The sequence below is a fragment of the Nomia melanderi genome, chromosome 12, assembly GCF_051020985.1.
Source record: "Nomia melanderi isolate GNS246 chromosome 12, iyNomMela1, whole genome shotgun sequence".
Classification (NCBI taxonomy): domain Eukaryota; kingdom Metazoa; phylum Arthropoda; class Insecta; order Hymenoptera; family Halictidae; genus Nomia; species Nomia melanderi.
This window is the reverse complement of record NC_135010.1, coordinates 14,389,150-14,415,505: the sequence shown is the minus strand read 5'-3', so window position 1 is coordinate 14,415,505 and position 26,356 is coordinate 14,389,150. Positions and strand designations below refer to the sequence as shown.

Genomic DNA, 26,356 nt, shown 5'->3' with positions numbered 1-26,356 from the left:
CCACCTCCCAGGGTCTCCACTCGCAGCAACCTCCACGTGGTGAGACCTGGGCAACTAGCATTCTCCTGAGTAGAATATTCTCTGCGAAGGATTACGTTAGGCTAATTGGCTGCGAGAAAATTGTAATTTCGAGTGTGATGTATGCAAACGTCGGCATATAAAGTCTTTAAACAGTATCTAAGTTTTTCGCGGATGATGAAGAGAGTTGTTTAACTTGTGTAATTTTTCGTATATTCTCTATTCCAGTACATAATTAAAATAAATAGCATATATATTAATGTGATAGAATAATTAAAAGGACTATATAAACTTCTTAGAGTATCTTTTTAATTTCCTAATTCTTTTAATGAGTAAGACAAGGACAGCACGCGTGTGCGATAAGGGTACATTTGGTAGTGTGCGACAGCAGCGCCATCTAGCGGACGGGCATTTTCGAAGCTTTTCCCTATACCCGCAACGAGTGCGACAAGGACAGAACTAGTGTGCGACAAGGACAGAGATAGTCTCCCTCTAGAAACCTCCTTCGAAAAAGCATCTCATCAGTCCCTGGTACCTACTCGTGAAGCATCAGGGCTAAGGAGGTCTCCACGATAGCATTTTTGGTGGCGCCATCTAGCGGCGAAAGCTGGAAACTAAATGCGACTTGCCGATGGAGAAGAAACAACGGAATACGCAGCGAATTTATTAATAACTCGACTATTACGAATAAATTATTAACATTTGCAATTTGTGATGGTAGACTGGACCTTCCCCTACTTTCTCGTATCATCATTAATAGGATTTTCCTCCTCGTTAATTATTTATTAATAATTCTTGGAACCGATGTCACGAGATAGGTTAGATTCATTTGATAGGTGGTGAGTTAATCATTAAGATTATCAATTGATAGGCACAATTTGTGAATGTTTGGAATTGAAGAAGTTAAAGTCGACTGCTGAGCATCATTCAGTAGTACCCATTTATTTTTCCTTGTCTCAATAATTGCGTTCTAATGAAACGAATTCATTCCATCAATAATCGCTAATAATTAATTAATTACAACCGAAATCGGGACCACACTCTACTGGAATGATTACTACGGGTCCACTTTAACTTCTTCAATTCCAAACACTCACAAATTATGCCTATTAATTGAGAATCTTTATGTTTTTCTCCTTACCTGTCAAAAAATTTGAGGTTATCTTTTGACATCGTCACAAAGAATAGTTAATAAATAATTAACGCGGAACAAAATCCTATTAATGATGATCAGAGAAACTAGGGGAAGGTCCATTCTACCATTATAAATTACAAAAGTTAACAATTTATTCGTAATAGTCGAGTTATTAATGAATTCGCTGCTGATTTCGTTGTTTCTTCTCCATCAGCATGTCGCATTTTAGTTCAAGCTTTCTCCGCTAGATGGCGCCACCAAAATTGCTATCGTGGCGACCTCCTTAGGCCTGATGCTTCACGAGTAGGTACCAGGGACTGATGAGATGCTTTTTCGTAGGAGGTGCCTAGAGAGAGAATATCTCTGTCCTTGTCGCACACTAGCTCTGTCCTTGTCGCACTCATTGCGGGTATAGGGAAAAGCTTCGAAAACGCCCGTCCGCTAGATGGCGCTGCTATCGCTTGCGACCAAAATCTTCTATCCTTGTCTTACTCATTGCGTATATGGGCGAGTGCCCCTTACTGTCCGCAACCGTTCTTACGCTTGTGAAATTTCTCTTATACGACGGATAATTCATCAATAATATTATAATATCATTTATTGCATCGAAAGTTTAGGTTGTATCGTTATGTTTAAATAGTCTGGTGAATATTTATTGTATCAAATATGATATAAATTTGTGTTGACTGCAGGGGATGAAAGCGAAAATCCTTATGATTTTCTTATTATTACTCCATGTAAATCAACTTCGTAACGTACAATTAATTAATTATTTTTTCGATAATTGTTTCGTAAGAGGAAGACGAATGTGCAAAGTTTCGAGGGTAAACCATGTAGAAATGGGATGAGAATCGAATGCGATATAAATTTGTATTTACTGCAGGGGATGAAAGCGAAAATCCTCACGATTTTCTTATTATTACTCCTTGTAATTCTGCGTAAAGCGTAATTAACTAATTAATTTTTGGATAATCGTTGCGTAAGAGTTAAATGAACACGCAAAGTTGTGAGGGTGAAAACAGATTGAAACGACACGAATAATTGTTTAATGCGTAATGTATTCGGATCGCAGAGTTCAGATCTTTAGAATCGACAATTACAAAAGTGTCCAATCATGCGTCTATGTAGATCCAAAGTCTGCGATGGAAGTTACTTCTGAATAGTTTCTCTAACAGGAGAAGGGTAGCTCGTAGGCGGGCAGGGCACAAAGAAAGCGACAGTTAGGAATTGTAGCGAAATATTTATTGATTAAAGGCGTATTACAGTTTCAGGTTCTAAAAGGTAAACACGACGATCCCCTCGTGTGCACGATAGTTCGTTAAAGCGAACGCGTTCGCTCCCTCGTTTCGTAATCCTCTCGTCCGCAAGGCGACCTCCCTTGAACCTGCAGATCGATCTGATCAGGAAACCTCTCGCGACCGACGATTCCGGTTACTTTTGATCCGCGTCCACGGTGTGCATCGTTCGTAACGTTTCGATTCGAATTAATTGCTCTATCGGGCGTGGCCGAGTACGCCAAGGACACGTTTGCAGAAGAAAGCTCAGCAAAGGAGGAAGATAAAGGATCCGGGAAATAGAGAAACAGAAGGAATCACAGGAAAGTAGCTGAGGACACTTTCCATCGGTCGATTCTCCAAAAATCGGCGCGTTTTCCCTCCGCTCGATGAAAAGAGGACGTTGATTCGCGCTTCTACCGCAACCCTACATCTCGCATCGCGTTCGCGGCTTCGAACGGAACGATGCTCGTCTTCGTTTGATTGTTTCACGGTTTCGAATCGGGTTGAATTTCTTCGACACAGAAATCCTCGTTCCGCGCGCGAGCGAAGAAGCCGTGGTCCCACCGAACGAAACACATTCGTTCGGTTCACCGACGCACCGGTCGTATCACGCGTCAATAAATTTCCTCTCGCCGTTGCGTTGCGCGCGCGACGCGGCTAATCGGCTCGCGCGTCGATCGAGTCGCCGCCTATCGTCACGATAAGCTCCCGGCGTACATTAATATAATATACGACCGGCAACCAAATTGAACGTCCAATTGATTTGCCTTTTTCGCTTGCCAATCGCGCCGCGCGGAGAACGAGACCGAACGTCTGGCGTTCCGTCTCGTTTTCGGAAGACGGAGACGGCCTCGTCGCGGCGGCCGAGGCTCGTCTCGACGGTGGAAAATTCGAAGGCCCAACCGTTCGTTTTGTCTGGACGGAAAAGAGAAAGGCGATACGATGTTCGGGTCGATTTTCATTGGCGTACTCGGCCCGGATGGTTGGCTGCTGGTCGGACGTTGGGCTGCTCGGGAGAAATGGTGGCTGGGTTTTTTGAGCGAATATCCGTTGGTAGAAACGTCCTCGTCGCCTCCTTCGGTGGCGCTTCTCTTCTCGGCTGGCTGGGCCTCGATCGTTCGGAACGTTGACGCGAATCTGGTTCATTCGTGCGAGTCGACGTCGTTGTCGATGCGACTGCTTCGTATGCCGGTCTTGCCCGTCCACGGATAGATGTCCGGACACGCCTGACAGGTCTTCATGTACCTCACGCCGCTCTTGTGCCAGAGATTGCAGACTCGGGGGTTGTTGCATTTCTTCGGTCGGTCCTGGATTTTTGAATTTAGAGGTGATGTAGGTTTAGTGATGTTAGAATTCATGTAATATGATTTATGATGATTTATGATGATTTATGATGATTTACGTACTGGATAGTTACACCCGAACGGCTCGAAGGTGTGTAGCAGGGGTAAAGGCGTAGGGTTCCTGACCCATTGGATCGCCTGCCAGTTCGTTACTATCCACACGTCATCCATCGCGACGATGGTGTCCAGGAATGAAATGAATCCTTCTTTGTGGTGCGGCTGGGTGAACCAAGCGGCGTGGTAGAACAGTCCGAACGGCGCTCTGCGAAATAATTTTGTTTAGTTTCTCAGTTACGCAGCTACTGGTACTTGATTAGGTCTAATTTTTGAAAAACTGAATTGTATTCGATTTTTACTGAGGTTAACTTATGTAACTATACATAGGAAAACTTAGATATCATATTGTGTAATATATTTTAAATAGATAATCAATTCGAATTCAAAGTGCTATGGAGATTTCACCAGTGACCCCCAATCGAATCGGATTACTGTAATTCACTCAGTGAAACTATGATTACTTGAAAAGATTTCTATATTATAAATAATGCTGCGAATCATCGTCAAACTAGTTTCAAACAATACGACCTACGTCTCCTCAGAAAACGTTCAATATTTCCATTGAGAAAACTCTCAATTGCAAGGGGTTAAAGTTTGCATTGCTGCGTGAAATATAAATAAAACACCTTTGTCGCTCGATTTATCTATAAATTACCGTTGAACTAATTTCAAATAATATGTGAAAGTTCACAGCAAAGACGAACAAACCTGTTGGTGGTGTAGTGTCTCTCGAAGTTCTTGATCAGCATCTTGTACACCCCGTCAGCGGTGGGTGGATTGCTGCAGGCGTCTCCCATCGAGCACCTGCCGCCGTTCAGGTCCTGCCACATCACCATGGGTACTTCCCACAGTCCCGGATAGGACCTGGTGGGACAGGGCGGGATCATGCAGTCGTGGAAGAGCTTGTAGTCCAGCGTGTACGGCCAGCTGGGCGGACGGTTCTCGTAGATCGGCATAGAGGAGTCGTAGGTGAAGTTCGTGTCCCAGAGCATCTTGAACATGTTGTTCCCTCCGACCTGCGGAACCGAGGAACGCGTCGTTAGGCTCGCAGCACGTCATCACCGATGACTCCATCGGCTGTTCTCGTTGAATTCGAACGAAGCTTACAGATAGGAAAGGAGCTCTCATCCCCCTGACATCTTCCAGCTTGACGCCTCCGTAGGCAGAGAGGATCTCACGTTGGCCGGCGACTTCTCGCGCCCACTTTCGTTGGGAGAACTGCTCGCCGAAACTGTGCCTGTTCACCGAGCATTCGTTACCCCGTTTCTCCGACGCAAGCCGTTTAACGAAGCAAGCGGCCGCGCGGCCGGGATCGAGGAACTCGCGTCACCGGTTCACGGTAGCGAACTTTATTCTAACCGGTGCGAATTGTGATAGTATTGTGCATAGCTATTCTTTGTTTAACCGTTTGTTAACTAAGTTTGTTAAGTGTTATGGATCTTTGCGATACGGTCGAAAAGTGCATCGCGCTTCTTTCGACTTAGAAACTGAATGGCTTCTGTTTTTAGATGGAATATTCTAATAGTTGTAATAATAAAATAATTGTAATACAGTTGTAATAACGGAAATAAAAAGAAATGATTATTTATTTGTCTTCTGTTTAAAATTCATTGATTCTACGAGCCGACTGCCACTCGAACGGTTAAGGAGCAAGCGTTTACCATTCACGCAGAAAATTCTCAACTAATCAACTATTAGTGTATAAATCTCAACTAATCAACTATATATTGATGCGTTTACTTCCCGAGATTCCATTCAACAAATTTATTCCACGTTTCGTAACCCAACTATTCTGAAATGCATCGATTCCAGCATTAACACTAGAATTACGTGCCAGTCAAAATGACTGGTTTCGATTTTTTTGTTTAATTATTGATATCGAAGCATCGAATATTCGAAATGATTTTGAAAATAGCTTCATTCGAGTACTGTAATGAATGTCTGAAGAAGCTAAAAATAATCTATCGTTACAATTTTTATAGGAATTGCGTGCTAATCGTATTAAATGCTCGGTAGTTCTAGCGTTAACGCATTGCGTACCGGCTAATTTTCAGAAAATTGAATTGTGATGGCAATTTTCACTGATTTTACCGATGTTTCCTCGATCCCAGCTCGCAGCTAGGTGCTGAAGCGGCGACTTCTGGCCAAGATCAAGCGTTGAAACGAGCCAAGCTTGCGTTAGTTGCCGATTAATCGGCAGCGGCAGAGCGTGAACGGCTGTGATCGGCCGGCGCAATTAAGCGTCGCGATTGTTCCATGGCGAATGAATTCGTGATTAATGATCGAGAGAAGAGGTGGGCCTCTAACGCAGCTCTCCGACGCGCTCTATCGATTTCCACCGATCCGCGAGGCCGAGTTACGACGCAAAGGGAGGCAAGGGAATCCTTCCACTCGCGATCTTTCGGCAATAACAGAACGGAAGTGAGACTGAATGCGACGTAATTTATGCGACGTAACGAAGAACTTTGTTACTCAAAACAATCGCAGGCTCTTAATCCTTAGCACTCCAGATAATTTTCTAATCTATCAGCAACTGCAACTAATTTTTATAGCATTTCCAGCGAAAATTGGAAATAAAGTTTCTTTAAGATTTTAGGGTAGTTTCTTTAAGATTCATTAAAATATTTAATATCATAACTGGTGCAATGTACTGTTCTTGTCTTTACAACACGCAGTTTCTAAGCGAATTCATTGAGTTCAATCGAAGATAATGAAAGAGATTGCAGTTAGTTTTTAAGTCTAAGTGTTAAAACCTATGTCCACGATTCCACTGCGATTGTCTTGTAGTAACAATAAAACAAAATTCTCCTCTCATAAGAAACCGATAAGAGATCCACGTGTTTATTAAAAATCTCGGCTCTCAATCGATTCCGGGGTCCCGCGTCGCGTTCCGCTGGTCCCCGATCGGGAGCTCGTCGAATCGGTACTTACGAGACCGTGTGGGAGGCGATCTCATGGCCGCCGGCGTAGAGATTTTGGACCTGGCTGTAGTCGGTCCACTCGTGGGAGACGTAGAAGGTGGCCGAGATGGGGCAGCCGTTCGGGTTTTTGCGCCCCTTCTCGAACAGATCGGAGTAGAGGCCCTTGTTCAGGTCGTTGACCGAGTCGTCGAACGTCAGGAGTACGATTTGCGGTATCTCCTCCGGCAGGTAGTCACCTGTTGTCTCAGTTTTGGTTCGGTATCGGGATCGTTTCCGGATTCGGGGGAGGAAAGGGGTGCGTTCGGGGTCGGGACGTGTTCGTGGCGAGCGTGTTCGTGTGTCCGTGTCGTTTCGGGCGTGTTCGTGTTTGGCCGACGAGGAGTTTCCCGTTCGGCGGATCGGCGTGGATGTTCGTCGATCGGTTTTCGAGTGTGTGGCGCGCGACGGGAATGCGGGGGATGATCGAGTGATGAACGTTCCAGCGGACAGAGAGAATGTGAGAAGAGAGCAGACAGAGACAGAGGAAAAGAGAGAGAAAAGAACGGTTGCGGTTAGCCCATTAGTATACTGCGCAGGTGCGCCGCGCGCTGCCGGTGAAACCTCGCGACCCGTGTCATCGTTCATCTCCGATCGGCTGGCTACGTTTCACCGGCGGCGCGCCGCGTTTCGATGTCGCGCGTAGTGCGGCTGAACGCGTTCTCTGGACAAACTTGTTTAATGGCGCGTGCGCCGTAGATGGACGCGAGTTTCTGTATGGACGGATTTTTAACCAGTTAACTGTGTTTCGCGAGTATACGCGTCATAAAGCTTGACGCGATACTGTTTCTTTCGTGGATTCTTGATTTTTTCATAGAAACATGTAATTCTTTGTTTCGCTTTGATCTTTCATTAAAATATACTCTACGTACATTCGTACGGAGTGCAACGAGTACACGCTGAATTTTTTTATTTTATTGCGCACGGAACGAGAGGTTTTTCCAATTAAACTCCACAGTTAACTGGTTAAGGCACATGGTCACGGAATGAGTTGCGAAGCAGTAACGGAAAGGAACGATATGAAAATATATGTTTATTAATTTTTTAATGAAACATTAACTAATATTCAAGTTCCTGGTAACTCTCATATATTATATGCTCTATCGATTTTTTAATAAGAGTTCACAAGCCAAATATAACTGAGATTTCCGTGGCACGGAAAAATTAATTAATGATAAAATAGGCTGCGTCGGACGAAACTTGCAAGTTGTAGAGCTAAGAATATATTGATTACGTTACGAGGATATTGCGAAGTTTCTCCAATGCATATGCATATTTTCTCAAGTCGAACGTTCTACAAATAAACGGAGTGAATTTGTGGGAAATGTTGGTTTTTCAAGTGAGAATCATTTTGTATAGGAACTGCTTGGCAATGCATTGATTTTCAATTTTTCTGATGCGAATTGTATTTAAGAGTTTGGTCCAGAAGCGGCCGCATTGCGCGTCGTCTTCGACGATCCCCTTCGAATCGAAAGAACTGCCGTTAGATCGCGGCGGAACGGAAGTGGTCGCAATTTGTTCCGGAAACCGGTCGCCTCTGCGAACGCTCCGGAGCGCGTCAAAACGCTAGACGACGGGACGTCGCAGATAGCATCGGATCCTTTCTTCGCCGACCTGTTCCCAGCCGGAGAACAATGCGTCGCAGCGATGGATTTTACTTGTAAATCAGTTCGATTTTACTTCCGCGCGACTTCTCGCCGCTTTTTCCGTTGCGATCGTTCCACTTTTGGATTAGGGGATCGTCGAGGGGATCGTTCGGTTTAGAAAGCGGTTGCGTTGGAATCGAACGATCCGTCGAGTTTCGAGCGTCGATGGCATCGCTGATTGCTCTTGCTTGTCGATTCGAACGGTTTCGCAACTGAAATTTTAACACGTTGACGTGCATACTGTAGCGATTCGACGAATGTAGGTGCGAGTGACCTATATTCTTAGTGTTATCAATAAAAAGATAATTTTATTCTGAGAGTATGAAATCTTAATGGAACTGTTCAGAAATCAAGTGATTAACGAAAGAATCGCTTCTATTCTCCATTACCGATTTTAAAATAAACGTCAACGTGTTTTCTTGTGGACCACCCGATTCCAACGCGACCTCTCGAGAATCGTCTTCGACGAGAACGTTAGTCACAGACAGATGCGCTGGCGATGACGATCGGATGGGCCGGTGTTCGCGCGCATCAGACGAACGGAGCGTTAGCGAGAGCGGGGTGCCAAGTTTGCGAGAGATAACCGATGCTCCCCTTTCTCATTCACCGGGAAACTGAGCAACTTACGAGATCGTGTGCGACGCCAACTCGTGGCCGTCCGCGTACAGGTTTTGCACCTGGCTATAATCGGTCCACTCGTGCGAGACATAGAACGTGGCCGTGATCGGGCACCCGTTCGGGTTCTTTCGCCCGTTTTCGAACAGATCGGCGTACAACGGTTTGTTTAGATCGTTCACGGCGTCGTCGAACGTCAGCAGAACGATCTGCGGCGTCTGTTCCGCAGGGATTCCACCTGGATACACGAGATCAACGCGGTCAACCGGCGTTCATCGCGATCGCGCGTCCTGGATCCTGGCATTTCGACGATCTAACGGGAACTATGAGTTTTTCGGAGATTTTGCCAATTTCTCAGCCGATTTTCCTTAATTTCCCATCGCGAGATTCTCATTAAAACACGAGACACGTGTCCTAGATCCTATCATTTCGAAAATCTACTAGAATTTGAGTTCTCCGGAGACTTTGCCAACCTATCAACCACGTTTCCTTAATTTCCCATCGCGAGATTCTCATTAAAACACGAGACACGCGTCCTAGATCCTATCATTTCGACAATCTACTAGGATTTGAGTTCTCCAGAGACTTTGCCGACCTTTCAGCCGCGTTTCCGTAATTTTCCATCGCGAGATGCTCGTTGGAACGCGAGACGCGCGTGTTTCCGGTAACAACAGAGGTGTAACGTCGCGACGCGACTTCTCGGAACCACGGTTGTCCCATTGTTCGATTAAGACCGACACGTGGGCAGTTTCTTCGACTGGGACGCGGTCTTTCGGATGATCGATGCTGGATGCGCGATTGCGCAATCCCCGCTAGACGCGGGACCAGCTGAAGCTGCGCTTACGGAGGTATCCGCTCGCCCGCGGAAATATCATTACCGTGACGCGTCGTTCGTCTTCGCCGAATCGAATGTACGCGTCGATGATCGTGGAACGATCTTTAACCCTTAGCACTCGGAAGTTTCTCACTAGAAACACTCAACATTTTTTAATGAAATACCAGCGACAATCCTTCAAACTGACTTAACGAGAAGTCATACATAAATTAAAGAGAGAGGCTGTTTTATTTTAATCGTCGATGCATTGTACAAAGTTTAATATTAAATATCAAACTCTATAATTTTACTGTCTCTCGAGTGCAAAGGGTTAACACTTTCCCAGGTTCAAAAGGACGTTTCGTAGAATCGGTTGAACTAGTTTCGACGAAACTAACGACGAATCGCTTAGACAAAGCGTCGCGTGGCAGGGAGCGCGGCGCCGAATCGGCAGCCGCGACCGGATACCGGGCTATTTCGATTCTCGTCACGCGAGGAGCTTTCGATTTCGTGGAGCCGGGGGCCGTACGTGCGAAATCGCGAGCGGCAAAGCGGATCTGTTTCGCTGTCGGGCGTAGGACGGTTACGCGTGCGCGACGTTAGAATCGGAGAAAGTGACGGCCGATTGCCGAGCCGATCGGGACCGAACTTCACGCTAGATTTACGGAACGCGTCGGATCGATTCGCGTTGAATGCCGTTAATGTTGTTTGGTGAACGTTCGCGTCGATCATTAATGATGCAACCACGTAAACGTGTATCCTAATTGTCTGTTTCGGAAACCGTGAGTTTCAAGATTTATAGGAAGCAACATCAACGCTAAATGAATCATCGAAGCCAATGCGTTAAGTCCAGAAAAGAAAAATTGAGAATTCATAAAATTTACAATACAATATTAAATTTGTATATAGTGCATCTACACATGGAACATCGAAATAAAATAGTTCTGTTAATTTATGCAAGGTATTTCTTTATGTTAACATATCATTGATATTTCATCAGAAAATAATGAATGTCTCTTGAGAAAAATATTCTCGAGTGCAAAGGGTTCAGATACTAAATATTCAACTTCCTAGTTTCGCTATCAAATCAAAATTTACTAATTTAATTTACTAGTTAAAATTCACAAAAATCGACCTAAGCATTGGCTTCTAAGTTACTCAAGTGATAAACTGTACGATAGACGTCCATAAATCCAGCGTCAACGTTCGAATCCAGTTCGAATCCGCGTCGCGCCCTTTCCGCGAGTGAATCCGAGTTCTCCGCGACGTTACGGGGGGTTGTTCGCTCACCTGGAATGTCCGTGCCTCCGCAGCTGCAGTCGGGAAGCAGGCAGACGTCTCTGCGACACTTGGCTGCCGGTTTATCGACTTGCGGGGTCGGGTAGATCGGCGCTGGCCTGGTTGGCGGGTACCTGTAGATGTCCACGAACTCCTGCGCCTTCGACACGATCTCCGTGGAAGGCTTCAGGGTCGGTCTCGATCGCCTGCAACCCAGAATTCCCGAGTTACGCGACGCTTTCGACTCGTCTGTTGAAAATTGCCATAGATTCTTGCCTTATCTATCGCTATCGCGCTTTTCGCAATTTTGGCACAACACAAGAGTATAGCGCTCCTCAGCACTCGATCGGTTAATGTTGAACTTCGCATAATGCCTCGATAAATAAAGATTCTAATAAAAAACCTTTGTTCCTCAATTTACTTGTGATTTCTCTTCGACTTAGATTCAAAGTCTATCTCATCAGGAAATAAATGTTTCTAATGAGAAACTTCCGAAGCAAAGGGTTTTAAATATTCCGTCATTAATTACTATACTTTAGATGAGCGTGGAATACGCCTAGAACCTTCTCGATAAATGATCGAAGATGTCGATCATCGTTAAGCAAACCGTAAATCCTCTATCATCTAAGAAAACCTCGAAAACCGATCCGACAGGAAACTCCCGAACCATCGTAGGTCGCTTAAAAATCGGTTACATTCTCCACGAACTCTTAACGATTTCCCTATACTCGCAGATAAGCCGCTTATCACCGAATCTAACGCGTCGCGATACAGTTGGTCGTATTCCCGCGACAGTCCCGATCGATCGGTGGATCATTGTTCGGCAACGTCGGCGGCGTGCGCGCAATTAACTTTCTCGCCGCATTAATTCGCCGGGCGGCGTTCGTTCACCTCGGGCCGCGACACTCGGCGAGGCTGGTTCATAAACAGAGATTACGGGATTCCTCGCGCCGGGAAGCGGAATTCGAAGATAGTCGGGCGGCCGCGCCGCGGGATTAATTCACCGATTACCCGGGGAATAGGTAACATAACGGCGCCGGTTACCGCGTTCCCGATCTCGCCGCGAAGAAACCGGCAGAACGCCGGTTCCACTTTCTAGCGGCTGCGCGAGGATACGATCATCTCGCGGTTCAGCCCGTAATCGCGTCGATCGACGATTTACATTCTCCTCGTTCCGCCGTTCCTCGCGAGAGACGACGATGCAAGGAGATGAATCACTTACGGTGGTGCGGTGCCACGGTGAACCTGCTGCGGGCGTCCCCGGCTGAAAGAAAAATGAGAAAGGTTTGAGCGGATCGCGGCAAAAGCGAGACACGGGGGGACGGAGGCGAGGAGGGAGGCGAGAAACGAAAAATCGACGCCGTTTCCGGCGAGCCAGGGGAAAATGTCCGCGTCTCTCGACCGCTTTCTCCCGCGGCTGCGTTTTACGGAATACGGAGAGCAGCGAAATCGGGTCTTGGTCGTCGGAGAGGATACAAGGCCGCCGGAAATCGAGCGCAAGAGCGTCGATTGTAGCGAGCGGAAATTCGTGTGTTTCGAAGCTTCTGATCCCTTGCGGGGGAAGATTCTTTGAAATTAATGAAGCAGATGAAGATAAATTATATACTGACTGTTTAACCCTTTGCGGACGAATGTCGATGATGAAATTTTCATATTTGGAATGCTGAGTCATAAGCGAGTGATTTAATAATTAATAGCAAGAAGTCGGTACGTAGTTTCCTTTTTCAATTATCTAAGCAATCGATATATAATTTAGATTCACCTGCTAAACGATCTTCGTCCGAAAAGGGTTAATTAGCTAAGTGTCTTTATATGAAAACGAGATTTCTTTTTTCTGTTGATCTTTTTAATAAAATAACTTCCGTGGAGCCCCTTGCTTCACGATTTAATTCCATCGCACTTATTAGAACTATTTACCGTGAATGATAGACTGATAAAACGAAACATTCCGATTCCAGAATGAACCGAGCAGGGTTGGAACGGCTACGAGAGAAGGCGGAGCGAATTCCATTCGAAGGAAAGATCGGCGCGGTGGAATAACAACCGGCCGCCGTCTGTCTTTCGGTTGCGCAATCGTGAAAAGGGACTATTTAATTTATAAAGACTATTAACGTTAATGATACACTGATAAGAGAAAACATTCCGATTCCAGAATGAAACGAGCAGGGTTGCAACGGCTCCGAGAGAACGCGGAGCGAATTCCATTCGAAGGAAAGATCGGCGCGGTGGAATAACAACGATCGGCCGCCGTCTGTCTTTCGGTTGCGCAATCGTGAAAAGGGAAAAAACGAGTGTCGGGTGGACACGGCGAGTACCTGACGGGTGCGTTGACCGTGTAAGGCCTGCTGGTGGTGGTCGGCGGCTGCGTGGTGGTCGTCAGAGGAATGAACGTGTCCACGATCGCGTTCGGCGTGGTCACGTGGACGACGGGGTGGCTGAGCACGTTGGGCCTGCGGACACGCGACTCTTAATTAACGCGAACGTCTCGTATTTGCGACGCGCGACGTTTTCTGTTCGATTACTTTCACGCTCGCGCGACGCGATTTCGACTTCGCTTTCGTACGAGACGCTCGGAGCTGCGGTTGACCCTTTGCACTCGGGTGCAAAGACAACTAGTGTCAAAGTATTACAAGAGTAAATAATAGTGTAACTTAATTCACGATACCGTCATTAATAATTAACTCTAAAACCACTCGCCCGTTATAAGAGCATAATCAATACTCAAAATACTGAAAATTAAACAGTCAACGTGTTAAAATATCGCAACTCCGATCAAGTAAAGCGATTACGTGCTAGAAACCTCCGAGAAACCCGATCGAGCATGGAGTTCTCTTCATTCGAATTTCTCAGCGATTTTCCTAGCTCGTCGAGGTCTAGTGAAATCCGAATCGCCGCGAGAAAAAGAGGAGTTCGCTCGGAAACAGCTGGCCGGCGTGACCAGCTGAACCAGTGTCTAGCTGGCCGGGACTATTTTTAACGGCGATCGTATCGGTAACTCCGCCGAAGGTTTACGTAAGCGCGCGGGGACGGTTTTCGCGGATAGATCGGACGCGTGGGATCGGGACGCGGAGATCCACGATGAAGACGCATCGACGTTCAAGACGATGTTCGAATCCGACGGTGTTTCCGCGGCACGTAATTGACGAAAATAGCCGGCGAGCTGAAAGGGGGCCGAGGAAAGCTCAAGGCGACAACGCGTGCACGACCGCGCGCGCGCCGGCAATTTTCTTGTCCCGCGGAACGGTTCACGCTCGAGGAGCCGGCCGCGCGAAGGTCCCTTTCTTCCTGGAGTCTCGCGTAACGAGCCCGGGTAGACTCTTTCCCGATTTAATAAGAAAACTTCTCTCACCTGAACGACTGGCCCTCGGTAATGCGGAACTTGTTCTTGTTCAGCTGAGCCTGGGCGCGGACCAGCGCGTGGCGGGGGCGGGAACACGAGCGGAAAATTAAAGAGAGAAACGTGAACCAGGCAGGACATTGTTGCGGGACTTCGCGGTGTGTTAGATAGCGGTCGGTGTAATTGTCTCGGGAATGTAGAGTAATGCATTGAAATGTCAATTGAGATTGAAGTTGCTAGTAGTCGTTAAGATTTAAACAAATAACATTAGTTTTGGGAACAATAGGATAAGCTGTACGATAAATGTCCAGGAAATAATTGAATATGCAATGCCAATTGAGATTGAAATCGTCTTAACTTATGTCTTAAGTTACTAAGCTTATTGAGTCTTCTAAGTTTTAAAAGTCTTCGAGATTTAAACAAACGAACGTCAATCTTTCTATGACAATAGGATAAGCTGCACGATAAGTGTTCCTAAATCTAATGTTAAATAAAAATTAAGAAAGATGGTTGTGGCGATGATTGTTAATCAATTTCTAGGCCGCGACCGATCGATTACCTGGTTCTCGTAGATGTCGTAGTCCTGCACGGTGACGTCCTGGTTCAGATTGTACTTGTCCGCCTCGTTCACCGCGACCTTCTTCGGCTTCTGGTACTGCTTCGTGTTCACCTCGCTGATCTTGACGCTCGGCTGGACCGGCACCGATTGGTTCACGGTATACTGATTGTAATCTAGCAGAAAACCGACGAATTACAGCCGCGTATCTCAAGCTTGAGCCCTTTCTACAATCTACAGTAACAATCTACTATTAAATAAAAATAAAGAAAGATAGTTGTCCCGATTGTTATCATTTTCGCTAGGAATAGTATAAAAATTACTTGCAGTTGCTGATTACAAAACCATTTGAAGTGCTAAGGGTTAATTCTCAATGAAATCCGCGTTTCCCGTTTCGTTTCACGGCAGCCGGGCTTACCGTCGTCCTTGTAAATGGACACGTCGTCGTCGTAGATCGTGTAGTACGGGTAGCTCTGGTCCGGGTCGCTGTAGTACGACTTGGAGATGGGCGGAGCGGTGGACGCGAGGATCTTCGCGACTCTCGGCGACTCCGAGGATGGCACCTGCGTCCTGCGACGTGTTCGATCGTGTTACCCTTCTCTCTAAGCTTTCGGTTAGCTGCGATTTACTAAAACGCGATTCGACCGCGGCGTGTCAGTCGTCGAGGCGCGAAAAAACGGTGGCACGACGTTACGTGAGCGCGGGCTAGCTCGTCGGACGAATTAAACGTGTCCAACGGTGAAAGAGAAATCGAAGAAAAAGATCGAGCCCGTGGCGGCTGAAACGCTCCGATCTAAACGATCCGTTTTTCAGGACTCTACGCACCTGTAGTGGGCTTCCGTCTGAGCTCGCGTGCTCACCAGGCTCTCCTTCTCTCGTTCCTGCGGGACGTTAATGGATTAATTAGTGTCTGAAGTAGTTAATTGTACCTTTAGCTCGCGCCTAGCCAGTCGGCGCGAGACGTATTGCATCTAGCAAACTGGCAGTTTATTAACCCTTTGAACTCTGTAGGCTCCAATATTCCAGCAGTTATAATATAAAATATAATATTAAATTAATATTATATTATTAATTATATTATAATATTAAAATTATAACATGAAATATTCTAATGAATCAAAGAAAATACCCTAGAATTATTAGATTCTCCACACATCCAAATTTTCTACTAGGAATACTATAAAAATTAGTTGCAATTGCCGATAGATTATAAGAATAAGAAATTCGAGGTTGTAATTTTATTTCGGACTTGTGTTATGCATATCTAAAATGTTAGATTAATGTAGGACTAGCAATTAAACGACAGCTCAATGTGATAACCCTTTGTCGACATTCCGGCGAGATCAAATTTCCATATTTGGAAGACTAAGTTGCAAATGATTTAATTATTCGGACAGCAAGAGATTAGTACGTAATTTCCTTTTGTTCTATCAATTATGCAACTGATATAATTTAGCTCCATCTATTCTGCTCCATACATTTCAAAGAATCTTGGCCCGCAAGGGGTTAAGATTCAACCGATTTCAACCGATTCGATATGATTTCGACTCACCGCGATCACGTTCCTGCGCAGACCGTCCCTGTCCCGCTGCACCTGGCCGATCGTCGACGGTTGACCCCTGTAGACCCGTTGCTGCCTGTCGCTCTCGATCTCGGACGCTGGCTCGTACTCATCCTCGTGGTAGTTCCTAGCCTGTTGCCTCTGACGGATCTGCTTCTCGGTAATCTGCGGTATAGGGGTCGGCGTAGTCGTCACTGGGATCGGCTGTCTTTGAACGGGACGCTGCTGTTGCTGAGGGAGCGGCTCGCGTCTCTGCTGCACTTGCTCCCGGATCTGCTGCGACCGCGAAGGCGGTACCTGCTGTTGATGCTGCTGATCCTGCAGGCTCTCGACCTTCGCCGATCTGCGGGCGATTTTTCAAGGAACGATTGCGACCGGATTAAACGTTGATATAAATCGCGAGTTGCTTGTGGACAGCTTTGACAGACCTGAGGAACTGATCGCGAGATTCTAGTGTTAAATGGAACAGTATTCTTCTTGTTAGCAATTTGGTTTATACTAAATATACACATGGAGTTTCACTAGTGCATTATTAACGATGAATAGTAATAAATGCATCTACAATATAAAATCGTAAGGCAAGTTAACATCGTTTCGATTTGGTACCGTTTCAAACAGAAAAGTGACAGTCTATTGAAAAATGTTGCGGACCCCGAGCTATCGAATTGCGAAAGAGGAAGTAGAATTTGCCAGCGGAATAATTGATTTCTTTTCTCTACGCGAAAGTCCCGTCGGGACTACCGATTGATCAGCATAGCTTATCGAACTAGTTTCTCCGAAATCGGCAAGGACACCCAGCCGAACCGAGCCGGGCCGGGTCTAGACGAACGAAACCGGTGCGCGTTGGGTAACCGGCCGTTTCCCCGATTACCCGCGCACAATACGTTAATGAGCGACCGGCGACCGCCGGGTTGCTCAACTTCTTCGCCTTGCACAAGGAGACTCGTTCGCCGGTTTCCGAGCTGTCGTGCTCTCCCCGGGAAACGCGGGGGAGAGAGAGAGAGAGGAAGAGAAAGAGTTCATTGTGGACGAGCGGCCGGTTATACAATCGAATTCCCCGCGTTTCCGCTCGGCATTTTTGGCGAGCGGACGAGAAAACGCTTCGCGAGGGACTTTCGACCGAGTCGGCCGGCACGACGAAAACCGCCGCATGGAAAGCGGAGGCGAAGCTTCGAACGAGTTTCCGTGCGCGGCAAACCGGGCCGAGTCACGCGGAATCGTTTAACCAGTTAGCCGCGCTCGAGCGTACTCGTCGTCTCGGAACCCGAAATAACACTAATTCTTTCAACGATTGATCGGTTACTTTCTCAAACGCGTAATTATTCGTTTCCCTTTTGTTCCTTGTTTTAACCCCTTTCCGAAATGCTTTTGGTTTCTTAGTTTGCAGTAGAGGTTGCAATAAAAGTTGCAATAAGGATTTGATGTAGATTCTGCACTCTAAATTTATCCTCTTATGTCGAATTCACCCTTTGCAAATGTATACACGTAATATATTCCTATTTGATGCGTTTCGAAGTAAAATATATATGTAGTACTTGATGCAAACAGATAAATTTCGAGTGCGAAACATGGACAACCGAGTACTCTAGTGAATAATATACTAATGAGATGAAAGTTGACCAGATACCACAGGACAACGAGTTAATCGACGTCGTTCGGGATCGCCGCGTTTATTGTCCGATCTATTGACGTCACTGCCGTTGTTTTCTCAGCGCGGCCTCGCGTGCAGCCGGATCGTCGATCGATTCCGTGCCCCCCCAACTCGACCGCGCGAAAAAACCGTGGGGCACCGAGATCGTTTCGATCTCGATCGCCCTTCCAGCCGAGCGTTTCCTTTTCTTTTCTACCCGACTCTCACTCCCGACGTTTTCTTTCGCCGGGTGAACTTCAGAGCACGCTCGGCGCTCTTTCGCAACGCTCGACCCGAAATCTTTCGCAATCGACGGACGTCCGACGATCGGTTCGGAGACCGTCTCGCCTGTCGAACGATCGACCCTTCCGAAAAGAAATTTCTGTTGAAGTTTTTGTCTGAAAACTGTTCATCCAAGGTCTGTCGCCGCTGTGAGAAGACATTAGACATATTAACCCTTTGCGGACGAACGTCGACATCTCCGGCGAGATCATATTTTCATGTTTGCAACAGTGGCAAACGAATGATCTAATTACTCAAACAGCAAGAGACCAGTACGTTTCCTTATTTTCATTATTTACGCGATCGATGTAGATCTTCGTCCGCCAAGGGTTAAATTCACGTCTTTCATCCATCAAGTAACTAAAGAAAATTACAAACAAAAAGAAAGACCTCCGTTGCAGCGAACCTGACACTCTCATCCAAATAGATTCAAAGCGTTGCTCACAAAAATTCTCTGTTTCGTCGCACGATTCGCTAAAGCGCTCGCAATTGGATCTCTCGCAGCGACTGTTTCTACTGTGACGTCACGAGTGCCAGGTTCGCTGCAACGGGCGACACAGGGTGGTGGGTGGGAACGTTGAAAACTCACCTTTCCAGCAGAGGATCCTCCTCGCTTTCCTTGCTGGTGGATCCGCCTCCGGGACAGCCCACGTTACGTGGCCAGTCGCACGTCTGTAATTCGTGGCTGCGGAAAGGAAAGCAAAACGTAACTTACTCTCGGCACCGGTCGTTATCGTCTAGCCGATTCCAAGCTATTTTTACCCCGAACCGTGATTCCGCGCGTTTTCCGGTCGGACCTTTTCCGCGCGACTTTCGATTCGCGACGATGAGTCTTTCGACGAGTCCGCGCGGCAGGTCGGGATTTTACGAAGACCGTCTGAATTTAGAGCCGCGATACGAGCGGGGCACTCTCATCCTTAATTGGACACGGCGTTCGCCGTCGGACACGTTGGGACAAGCGGGGGCCGGTTTTCCCGGGCGAGCGAGCGAGCGAGCGAACTCGTTTGCACGCAGTGTCGTGTCGGCGGAGGTGTGGCAGCCCGATTTTTTCCCGCAGGGTTATGCGTGCGGCTACGACCCCCTTTTACCGCGCGAGTCCAGCTCGAAAGCGCGCCAGGATCGTAATAATGCCCCCGGACGCCCCCGCTGGTCCCGGCGCGTTCCCCGCTCGCTTTTGTTCCTTGTTTATAGCGATGGCTGCGTCCGACGCGTCAACGTGAAGATAAACCACTTGCGATAGGCTCTGTTCCACTCGGTGCAACCGGATTATCGAATTTCGAATTGGACGTGCCCTTGCACTCCGAGCAATCGCTGATACGACCTCTCAGCAGCTCTCAGGCTCTAGCGTGGACTACAGTAGTAGTATCTAGTAGTCCACGCTAGATTATAGTAGTAGTAATCTAGTAGTCCACGCTATACTACAGTAGTACAAATCTAGTAGTCCACGCTAGAAGCCTCAGAGCTACTGAGAGGTCGTATCAAAGATTGCTCGGAGTGCAAGGGCATATCCAATTCGAGATCTGATAATCCTAGTATTTTGATGCTAGGTGATGTTAATTAGATTACAATGTGACGAGTGTAACAATAGGAAAATGCATATATAGAGAACAGGATCGTTTCTGTAAAACCCTGAAATTCGAGTATTTAGTTAAATCTCGCGCAGAATAGTAATATGCGAGGCATGGAAATAAAACAGTTCGGTCTCCGAATGTCTGATTGTTTACGGTTAGTTCCAAACTGGATCTGAATCCTTCGAGTTTATTTATAGGCCGGAATTCGAATACTAAACGTCTTGGATGATCACCGAGCAGTCGTTAATCGCGGAATCGTGTCCGGATGGGACGGTGTCGTTGAACCTTCGACGTCCCACTCGTAAATCAGCTGAATTTAACCGGCTATTCCCTAAGACACAACTAAGCGGCCCGTAAATTCATTTATTCCCAGTTTCGGCGAACGTGTCGCCCACCGGGGAACAGGTTTCCTTAGAACACACGAAATTCCGTGGGACTGTTTGCCCACGCGACGGATTCCTCGCACCGTAAACTTGAATTTTAACGCGACAGCGAGCAAAACACTGCTATTCGGTGTTATTTCGCGGCGGGATAACGGGTTCGGTGGCTGAAACGCGGGGAATAGAAACGTCGGGACGCGAGGGACCCTGGGAACCGAGCGAAACACCGATTAAACCTGCCTATAACCGGACGACAATGCAACGCGTTGCGTTTCGCTCCCGGCTCGCCGGCACCGCGGTATCATTCGGCCGCGTTTCGATCCCGCGAGCCACTAATTTCCGTCCATATTAGTCGAACGCCGCCGCAACGTTTCCATGTATCGGCTCCATTCAGTCGTCTCGTCTCCTCGATCGATTATCCACTTATCCGCGGAAACGAGCAAACGACAGCGCCCCGTGGCAACATCGAGATCACTATCTTCTTGCGCCACATTCAGCGACGGGACTTTCTAGGTAATAGACACATCCATTCGCGAATCGTTTTGGATTCCTTCCCGACTTATTTCATTTCCCCTTTTTCCCTGCGTTTCATTTTGCCCCGTGACAGGCCGTTCCGCGCCGCGGCTGGAAGATGTTTTTACGTTTGCTCCGCGAACCGCGTCTGTCTATTCAAATAGAACTCTATCGTAGAAGCCTTTCGTTAACTCTTTGCACTCGAGAGACTCTCAGTCACTTGATTTGACACAGTAAAACTATACAATGCGATATTTAACCAGTTAACTGTGACGAGTATACACGTCGTCCTAAAGCTTGACATGATATTAATTCTTTCATGAATTCTTTATTTTTTCACAGAAACATATAATTCTTTGTTGCGCTTTGGTCTTTCATTAAAATATACTATACGTGCATTCGTCCTGCGTTCGACGAGTACACGCTCCATTTTTCGATTTTACTGCGCGTAGAACGAGAGGTTCTTCCAACTAAATTCCACAGTTAACTGGTTGATACGTGAAACATCGGAATAAAACAGCTTTGTTCCTCAATGTACCGATTTCTCTTCGAATTAGTCTCAGAGAACATCGTCTTCGTAAAGAAATGTTAAATATTTCTAGTAAGAAACATCCGAGTGCAAAGGGTTAATTCCTTTCACCGAGCTTCTAAATCATTTCCATCCCGTTCCTTCCAGATATCTCAATTCCCTTCGCGACAAAGACGTTCCGCCGTTCGTTTCGAGGACTATACGCACCTGTACATCAATCCGCCTGTGCAGGACTCGAGCAGGGCACCACCGAAGACGCACACATAGTACTGCGTGCAGTCGCGGGGATGAGGGTAGTAGCCGAACTCTTCCGGGCACTCGAATTCCAAAGCAGCCTCGTTCCTGCTCGCTCTGGCGCTCCTCGGGATGGTTCGCTGGCATCCTGCGAACACGGTACCATCTCGCGTTAGTCTCAAGTTCACAGTTAGGGGGTCAAGTCGCGCGAGTTATTAACGGCGACCTTTCAGGTATCGGTGGACGGGGCGGCCGCAATGAAACGTGAGCGGCGTACGAGGCGACCGATTGCGCAACCGGCGTTACGGCGACCGGATTTTTGGCCGACCTTGCTCGTCGCGTACAGTGCAGCTTCGACGAGCTGTCAGACTACTTCGAGCCTCTCCAGTGTTCGATGCACGATCGTCATTAGCCGGCAGTAATAAAGGAAAGAAGAAAAGCAACGATAGAGATCAAAGTTCACGGCGCCGTTCGCCGCAACGTTGGCGCTCTCCGAGTGATCAGAATCGAAGGCGTACGCGTTCCCTGCGCGAATGTCGCTTTGATGGATCGGGTAATCAAGGTGCTATCGTGTTTCATTTGAAAACAGATCGCGGAGGCGGAGAAGAGGAGAAGCGACGCGTTGCAGCCGGCGAGCCGCGCCGCTGCGGAGCTAAATAGCACGGTGCCTACCTTTGGAAACGGGTTTCCGTCATTGTTCCGCCCGACAGCGGATTCGATTATCCCACTAAAGCTTTCTGGCACATCGCGGTATCGTGGGACCGCGGCACCGCCGGCGAACGACGAATTGATTTGTTGGAAACGTGACTTGCGCCATTCCTGGCCGCACTTTCGACGTGAGAATATGTGTCCGTACAATAACGCCCGTTCCTTCGCCGCGCCGTGCGCTGCGCACACCCGCGTTTCTACGTGGAAACTTCGCTTCCAGTTTTAGGCCTGCTAGTTCTGTCGCATTCTTGCATGTTTACCTTGCTACCTTGGGCGTCCGTTTCCCGAGCGTTAAGTAATAACGCTCGGATCTACTAGAACGTAATAATTAACCGCGGTTATCTTCGCCTACCGGTTCGGAACGTCGACGGGGCCTTGGCTGAACCGTCGATAGGAGTATTGTAATACACGATGTATCCGTTACTGTAGGATCGGAGATAAGGTTCTACGCGAAATTTCATTGCGGCACGCGATCCGATAGATCTAGAAATCTAGAACTGCGGTCTGCCGGATAGGGAATGTTGCGCGCGGAAAAACCACCGAGCGAAGATAATTGAAACAATCGTCGGTCTATCGTTCCGACACGTTCGGTCCCTTCTTATTTATTTATTTCTGTCTGTTTCCTTTTTGTTAATCGCCGCGCCGCGCCGACGGAGACCACGTGCGTCGCATTTCTGGGTCAGAGTTTTTGCGGCGAGCAGCTAAAAGGCGCGGTGAAACCGTGGAGCCCGGACTTCTGCTCGCTTTTCCACATATCCAAATTTCGCAACCGTTTTTCGTACTTCGCCACGCACTGCTTCTTCCTTCTGCCTCCCCCTTTAATCGCATCGATGTGCACGCCATCCGAAAATGGCGATTTATCGGGGAAACGACGACCTCTCCTTTTCCAGCGACGAACGCGGCGAGTCCTTGAATTTTCATGCAAAGGTTCAAGTTGACGCGTGCAACGAGGCAATAATGACGAGCCAACGTTCCCGGCGTAATGATACTACAATAACTCGAAGTTTCTTTGGTTGTCTGGTAAACGATCAATCATTCCGAATGAAATCATCAACGTCGTGCCGGAGACAACTTCCAGCCGGCACTTCTCGTTCTCCTTCTCTCATTCCGCGTTTTCTAATTGCACCGCGGATCGTTTTGCGCAACGGCCAGGCGTATTAACGGCGGCGTATGTAAAAGCGAGTTTTCTCGGCTTCCCATGGGGCGACGGGGAAACAACAAAGCGGCGATTGCGTAATTGTCGTTAGGCCGGCGCGCATCCGACGCGACCGCTAATGAAATTTTGCGTGCCGATAGGAGCGCTGCGCGGTGAATCGGCCGACGCCGCGAGAATTGGGCAACCGTGAGTAACTCGAAAACGCGAATTGTGTCGGCGCTCGCTGGGAAGGAAAGGCGTAACGACGTAACAACGCGCGGACGACGTTGATCGCCGGGAATGCGACTAATTAGATCAGGACCGGTCGATCGAACGCCGGCTCTTTCGCAACCCGCCACGCACACACCCCTTCGTCCCCGCGCGGCCAGGGAACAAAGAGCTGTTCGTTTCTTAGCGGCCTAATTAGCAGGGGTTCTTTATTATTTCTCGCGGCTGGCGGACGCGTAGCGAGAACGCCGGCGAACGAGCCGTGGAAAAAAGGAACGGTCCCTGGAGATCTTCGCTATTTCGTTTCGAAGCATCTCTTTCTCGAAGTTACTTCATCGTTCGTAATTAATATGGAAGTAATATTTAATTTGTACTCGAGAGGTGACTCAGTCACCACGTGATTCGATACAACAAAACTATGAAGTTGAATATTTAATATTTCAAATTAGTTTGCATTGCTACGTGAAATATTTCAATGAAACACCTCTGTCGCTTAATTTATCTATGAATCATCGTTAAATTAGTTTCAAACAATATGACCTATATCTCGTCAGAGAAAGTTGAATATTTCCATTGAGAAACTTTCGAGTGCAAAGGGTTGACACTAGAACTGAGTAGTTGATCCCTTGCCTTATGGTTTATTTCTCAACTGTGACCAATACAATAACTATATCATTAATAATATATTGAAAAAATTGTATGCATATTCTATGTCCACCTTCCCTCTAAAATACAATATTTTGAAATCAACATTTTAACGTCACAAGCCCCGAGTAATATTTATTTTTGAGAGAAACTTCCGAGTGCAGAAGGTTAATTCGTACTCGAAAGAATCTAGTGACATTTACGCGTTGGATTCCGGTCGAGAATTCCTCGCGAGGTGTTAATCGGAATCGTTCTCACCGGCTCGACGGAGCTATTCCTCCGAAAAGGTGTCGAAACGAAGAAATCAAGCATGCAAATCGGTCGGCAAACATTCCCGAGGTTATTAGTCGCAGAATTTTCGCGAGCGGCATATGAAGTCATGCGGCAAGGGTTCGACGCACCGCGGAGATTTTCTTTGACCGGCATCGCAAAAACCGGTGGCCTGGTTTATTACCGCGACGGTACTTTCTATTGCCGATCTAACGTGCTCGTAACGATCGGGCCGCGCAGGTGCATCGCCGCGTCGGCTGGGAGCGAGCCGCGTTAATTGAAATTACGCGGAATCGCGGCCGTCGCTCCGTCGACGTGCGTCGACGCGTAAGAGGGTACTCGAATCCGTCGATTCTCACCTCCTCCTATTGTCGTCCCGTCACCTGTCGAATTACCCGGCGTTCGTCGGTCGAATATCGGTCGAGACATCGCGACGATCGATGAAAAACGGATCTATCGCGACCCGCTGCGCCGGAATCCAGCGTTTCGCAACGGAGCGACTGGAATTCCGACGGGGACCTCTGCCCGCTTCGGATCGGAGAGAATCGACGCGGATGCGCTGCCGGAGACGGTGACATTGGGAGCGTCGGCAAAGGCCGCGGGCAAGGCCGACGGGAAAAATCGAAATCGAGGAAAGCGAGGCTCCGAGCGGGACTCGGCCGGCCTTCGAGGAATATGGAACACAAAACGAGCATTTAGACCGAACATCCTGGTACCGTTCTCCGGGCCGACCTTTCGAGAGATCGCACGCGACCTTGGACCGCCGCGCAAGGTTGACGTCCTCGTCCGCGAGGCGTTCCTAAAATTCTTCTCGCCCGGCCCCGGCCGGAACTCGTTCGATCGTTTAACGCGACGTCGAACGACGAGAGAACTGAAACCTATTAACCCTCTGCGGACGAATGTCATTTCGAGATGAGGTTTTCATGTTTCGAGGATTAAGTCGTAAACAAATAATTTAATTACTCGAACAAGAGATCAACACGGAGTTTCTGTTTTTCCTATCATTTAAGTGATTGATATATAATTTAGCTTCGTCTGCTGAATATTCTGTATATTTCAGAGAATCTTCGGCCGCGAAGGGTTAAAGATACATGGATCTTTTCATTAACACTAGAACTACCGAGCATTTAATACGATTAACGTGCAATTATAAAAATTGTAACAATAGATTATTTTCAGTTTCTTCAGACATTGATTACAGTACTGAAACGAAACTATTTATTTTCAGTCATTTCGAACATTCAATGCTTCGAAGATATCAATAATTAAACAAAAAAATCGAAACCAGTCATTTTGACTGGTAGTTCTATTGCTAATGAACCCTTTGACTACGACAGACTTTGAGAGCATACGGTAGTAATTCAGACGTGCACTGAGAACGGCGAAACCTTTTAAAGAATGATTTTAAGCGTCTACGGTGCCACGAGAATAATAATTTTAGATCCATGACACTCTGATTACCAAGCTAATGCACTCTCGTTGCATCTCACTGTATCGCACTCTTTCTTTCGAGCTGCTGATACGTTTTCGAATCGTCTCGAATTCCTAATGTTTCATCGGTCGCTGTTATTATTGTATTATTCCTTCGGTACCAGCCAGCGCCGAGATGAAGGCACTGACCCAGTCTCCGCCATTAT

At 47.3% G+C, this 26,356-nt stretch overlaps 1 protein-coding gene across 4 annotated transcripts in view; it reads right to left on the bottom strand.

Moving 5' to 3' along the window:
- Window positions 1-2,373: 2,373 nt before the first annotated feature.
- Window positions 2,374-26,356, bottom strand: part of Cda5 (Chitin deacetylase-like 5) — a 57,713-nt gene continuing 33,730 nt past the window's right edge. The window contains exons 1-16 of one of the 4 annotated variants that reach the window (XM_076372808.1): window positions 22,406-22,900; window positions 21,707-21,881; window positions 19,096-19,191; window positions 16,586-16,937; window positions 15,859-15,914; window positions 15,452-15,603; window positions 15,037-15,209; window positions 14,490-14,539; window positions 13,456-13,590; window positions 12,363-12,404; window positions 11,153-11,346; window positions 6,762-6,987; window positions 4,938-5,067; window positions 4,539-4,846; window positions 3,837-4,035; window positions 2,374-3,737 (exon numbers count right to left, since the gene is read on the bottom strand). In XM_076372808.1, coding sequence (XP_076228923.1) covers window positions 3,573-3,737; window positions 3,837-4,035; window positions 4,539-4,846; window positions 4,938-5,067; window positions 6,762-6,987; window positions 11,153-11,346; window positions 12,363-12,404; window positions 13,456-13,590; window positions 14,490-14,539; window positions 15,037-15,209; window positions 15,452-15,603; window positions 15,859-15,914; window positions 16,586-16,937; window positions 19,096-19,191; window positions 21,707-21,714 — 2,286 coding nt within the window. In that variant the 5' untranslated portion in view covers window positions 21,715-21,881; window positions 22,406-22,900 and the 3' untranslated portion in view covers window positions 2,374-3,572. Of the gene's footprint in view, window positions 3,738-3,836; window positions 4,036-4,538; window positions 4,847-4,937; window positions 5,068-6,761; window positions 6,988-9,060; window positions 9,287-11,152; window positions 11,347-12,362; window positions 12,405-13,455; window positions 13,591-14,489; window positions 14,540-15,036; window positions 15,210-15,451; window positions 15,604-15,858; window positions 15,915-16,585; window positions 16,938-19,095; window positions 19,192-21,706; window positions 21,882-21,959; window positions 22,382-22,405; window positions 22,901-26,356 lie in introns of those variants that run through there. The other 3 variants (XM_076372807.1, XM_076372806.1, XM_076372805.1) reach the window with 3 other exon arrangements.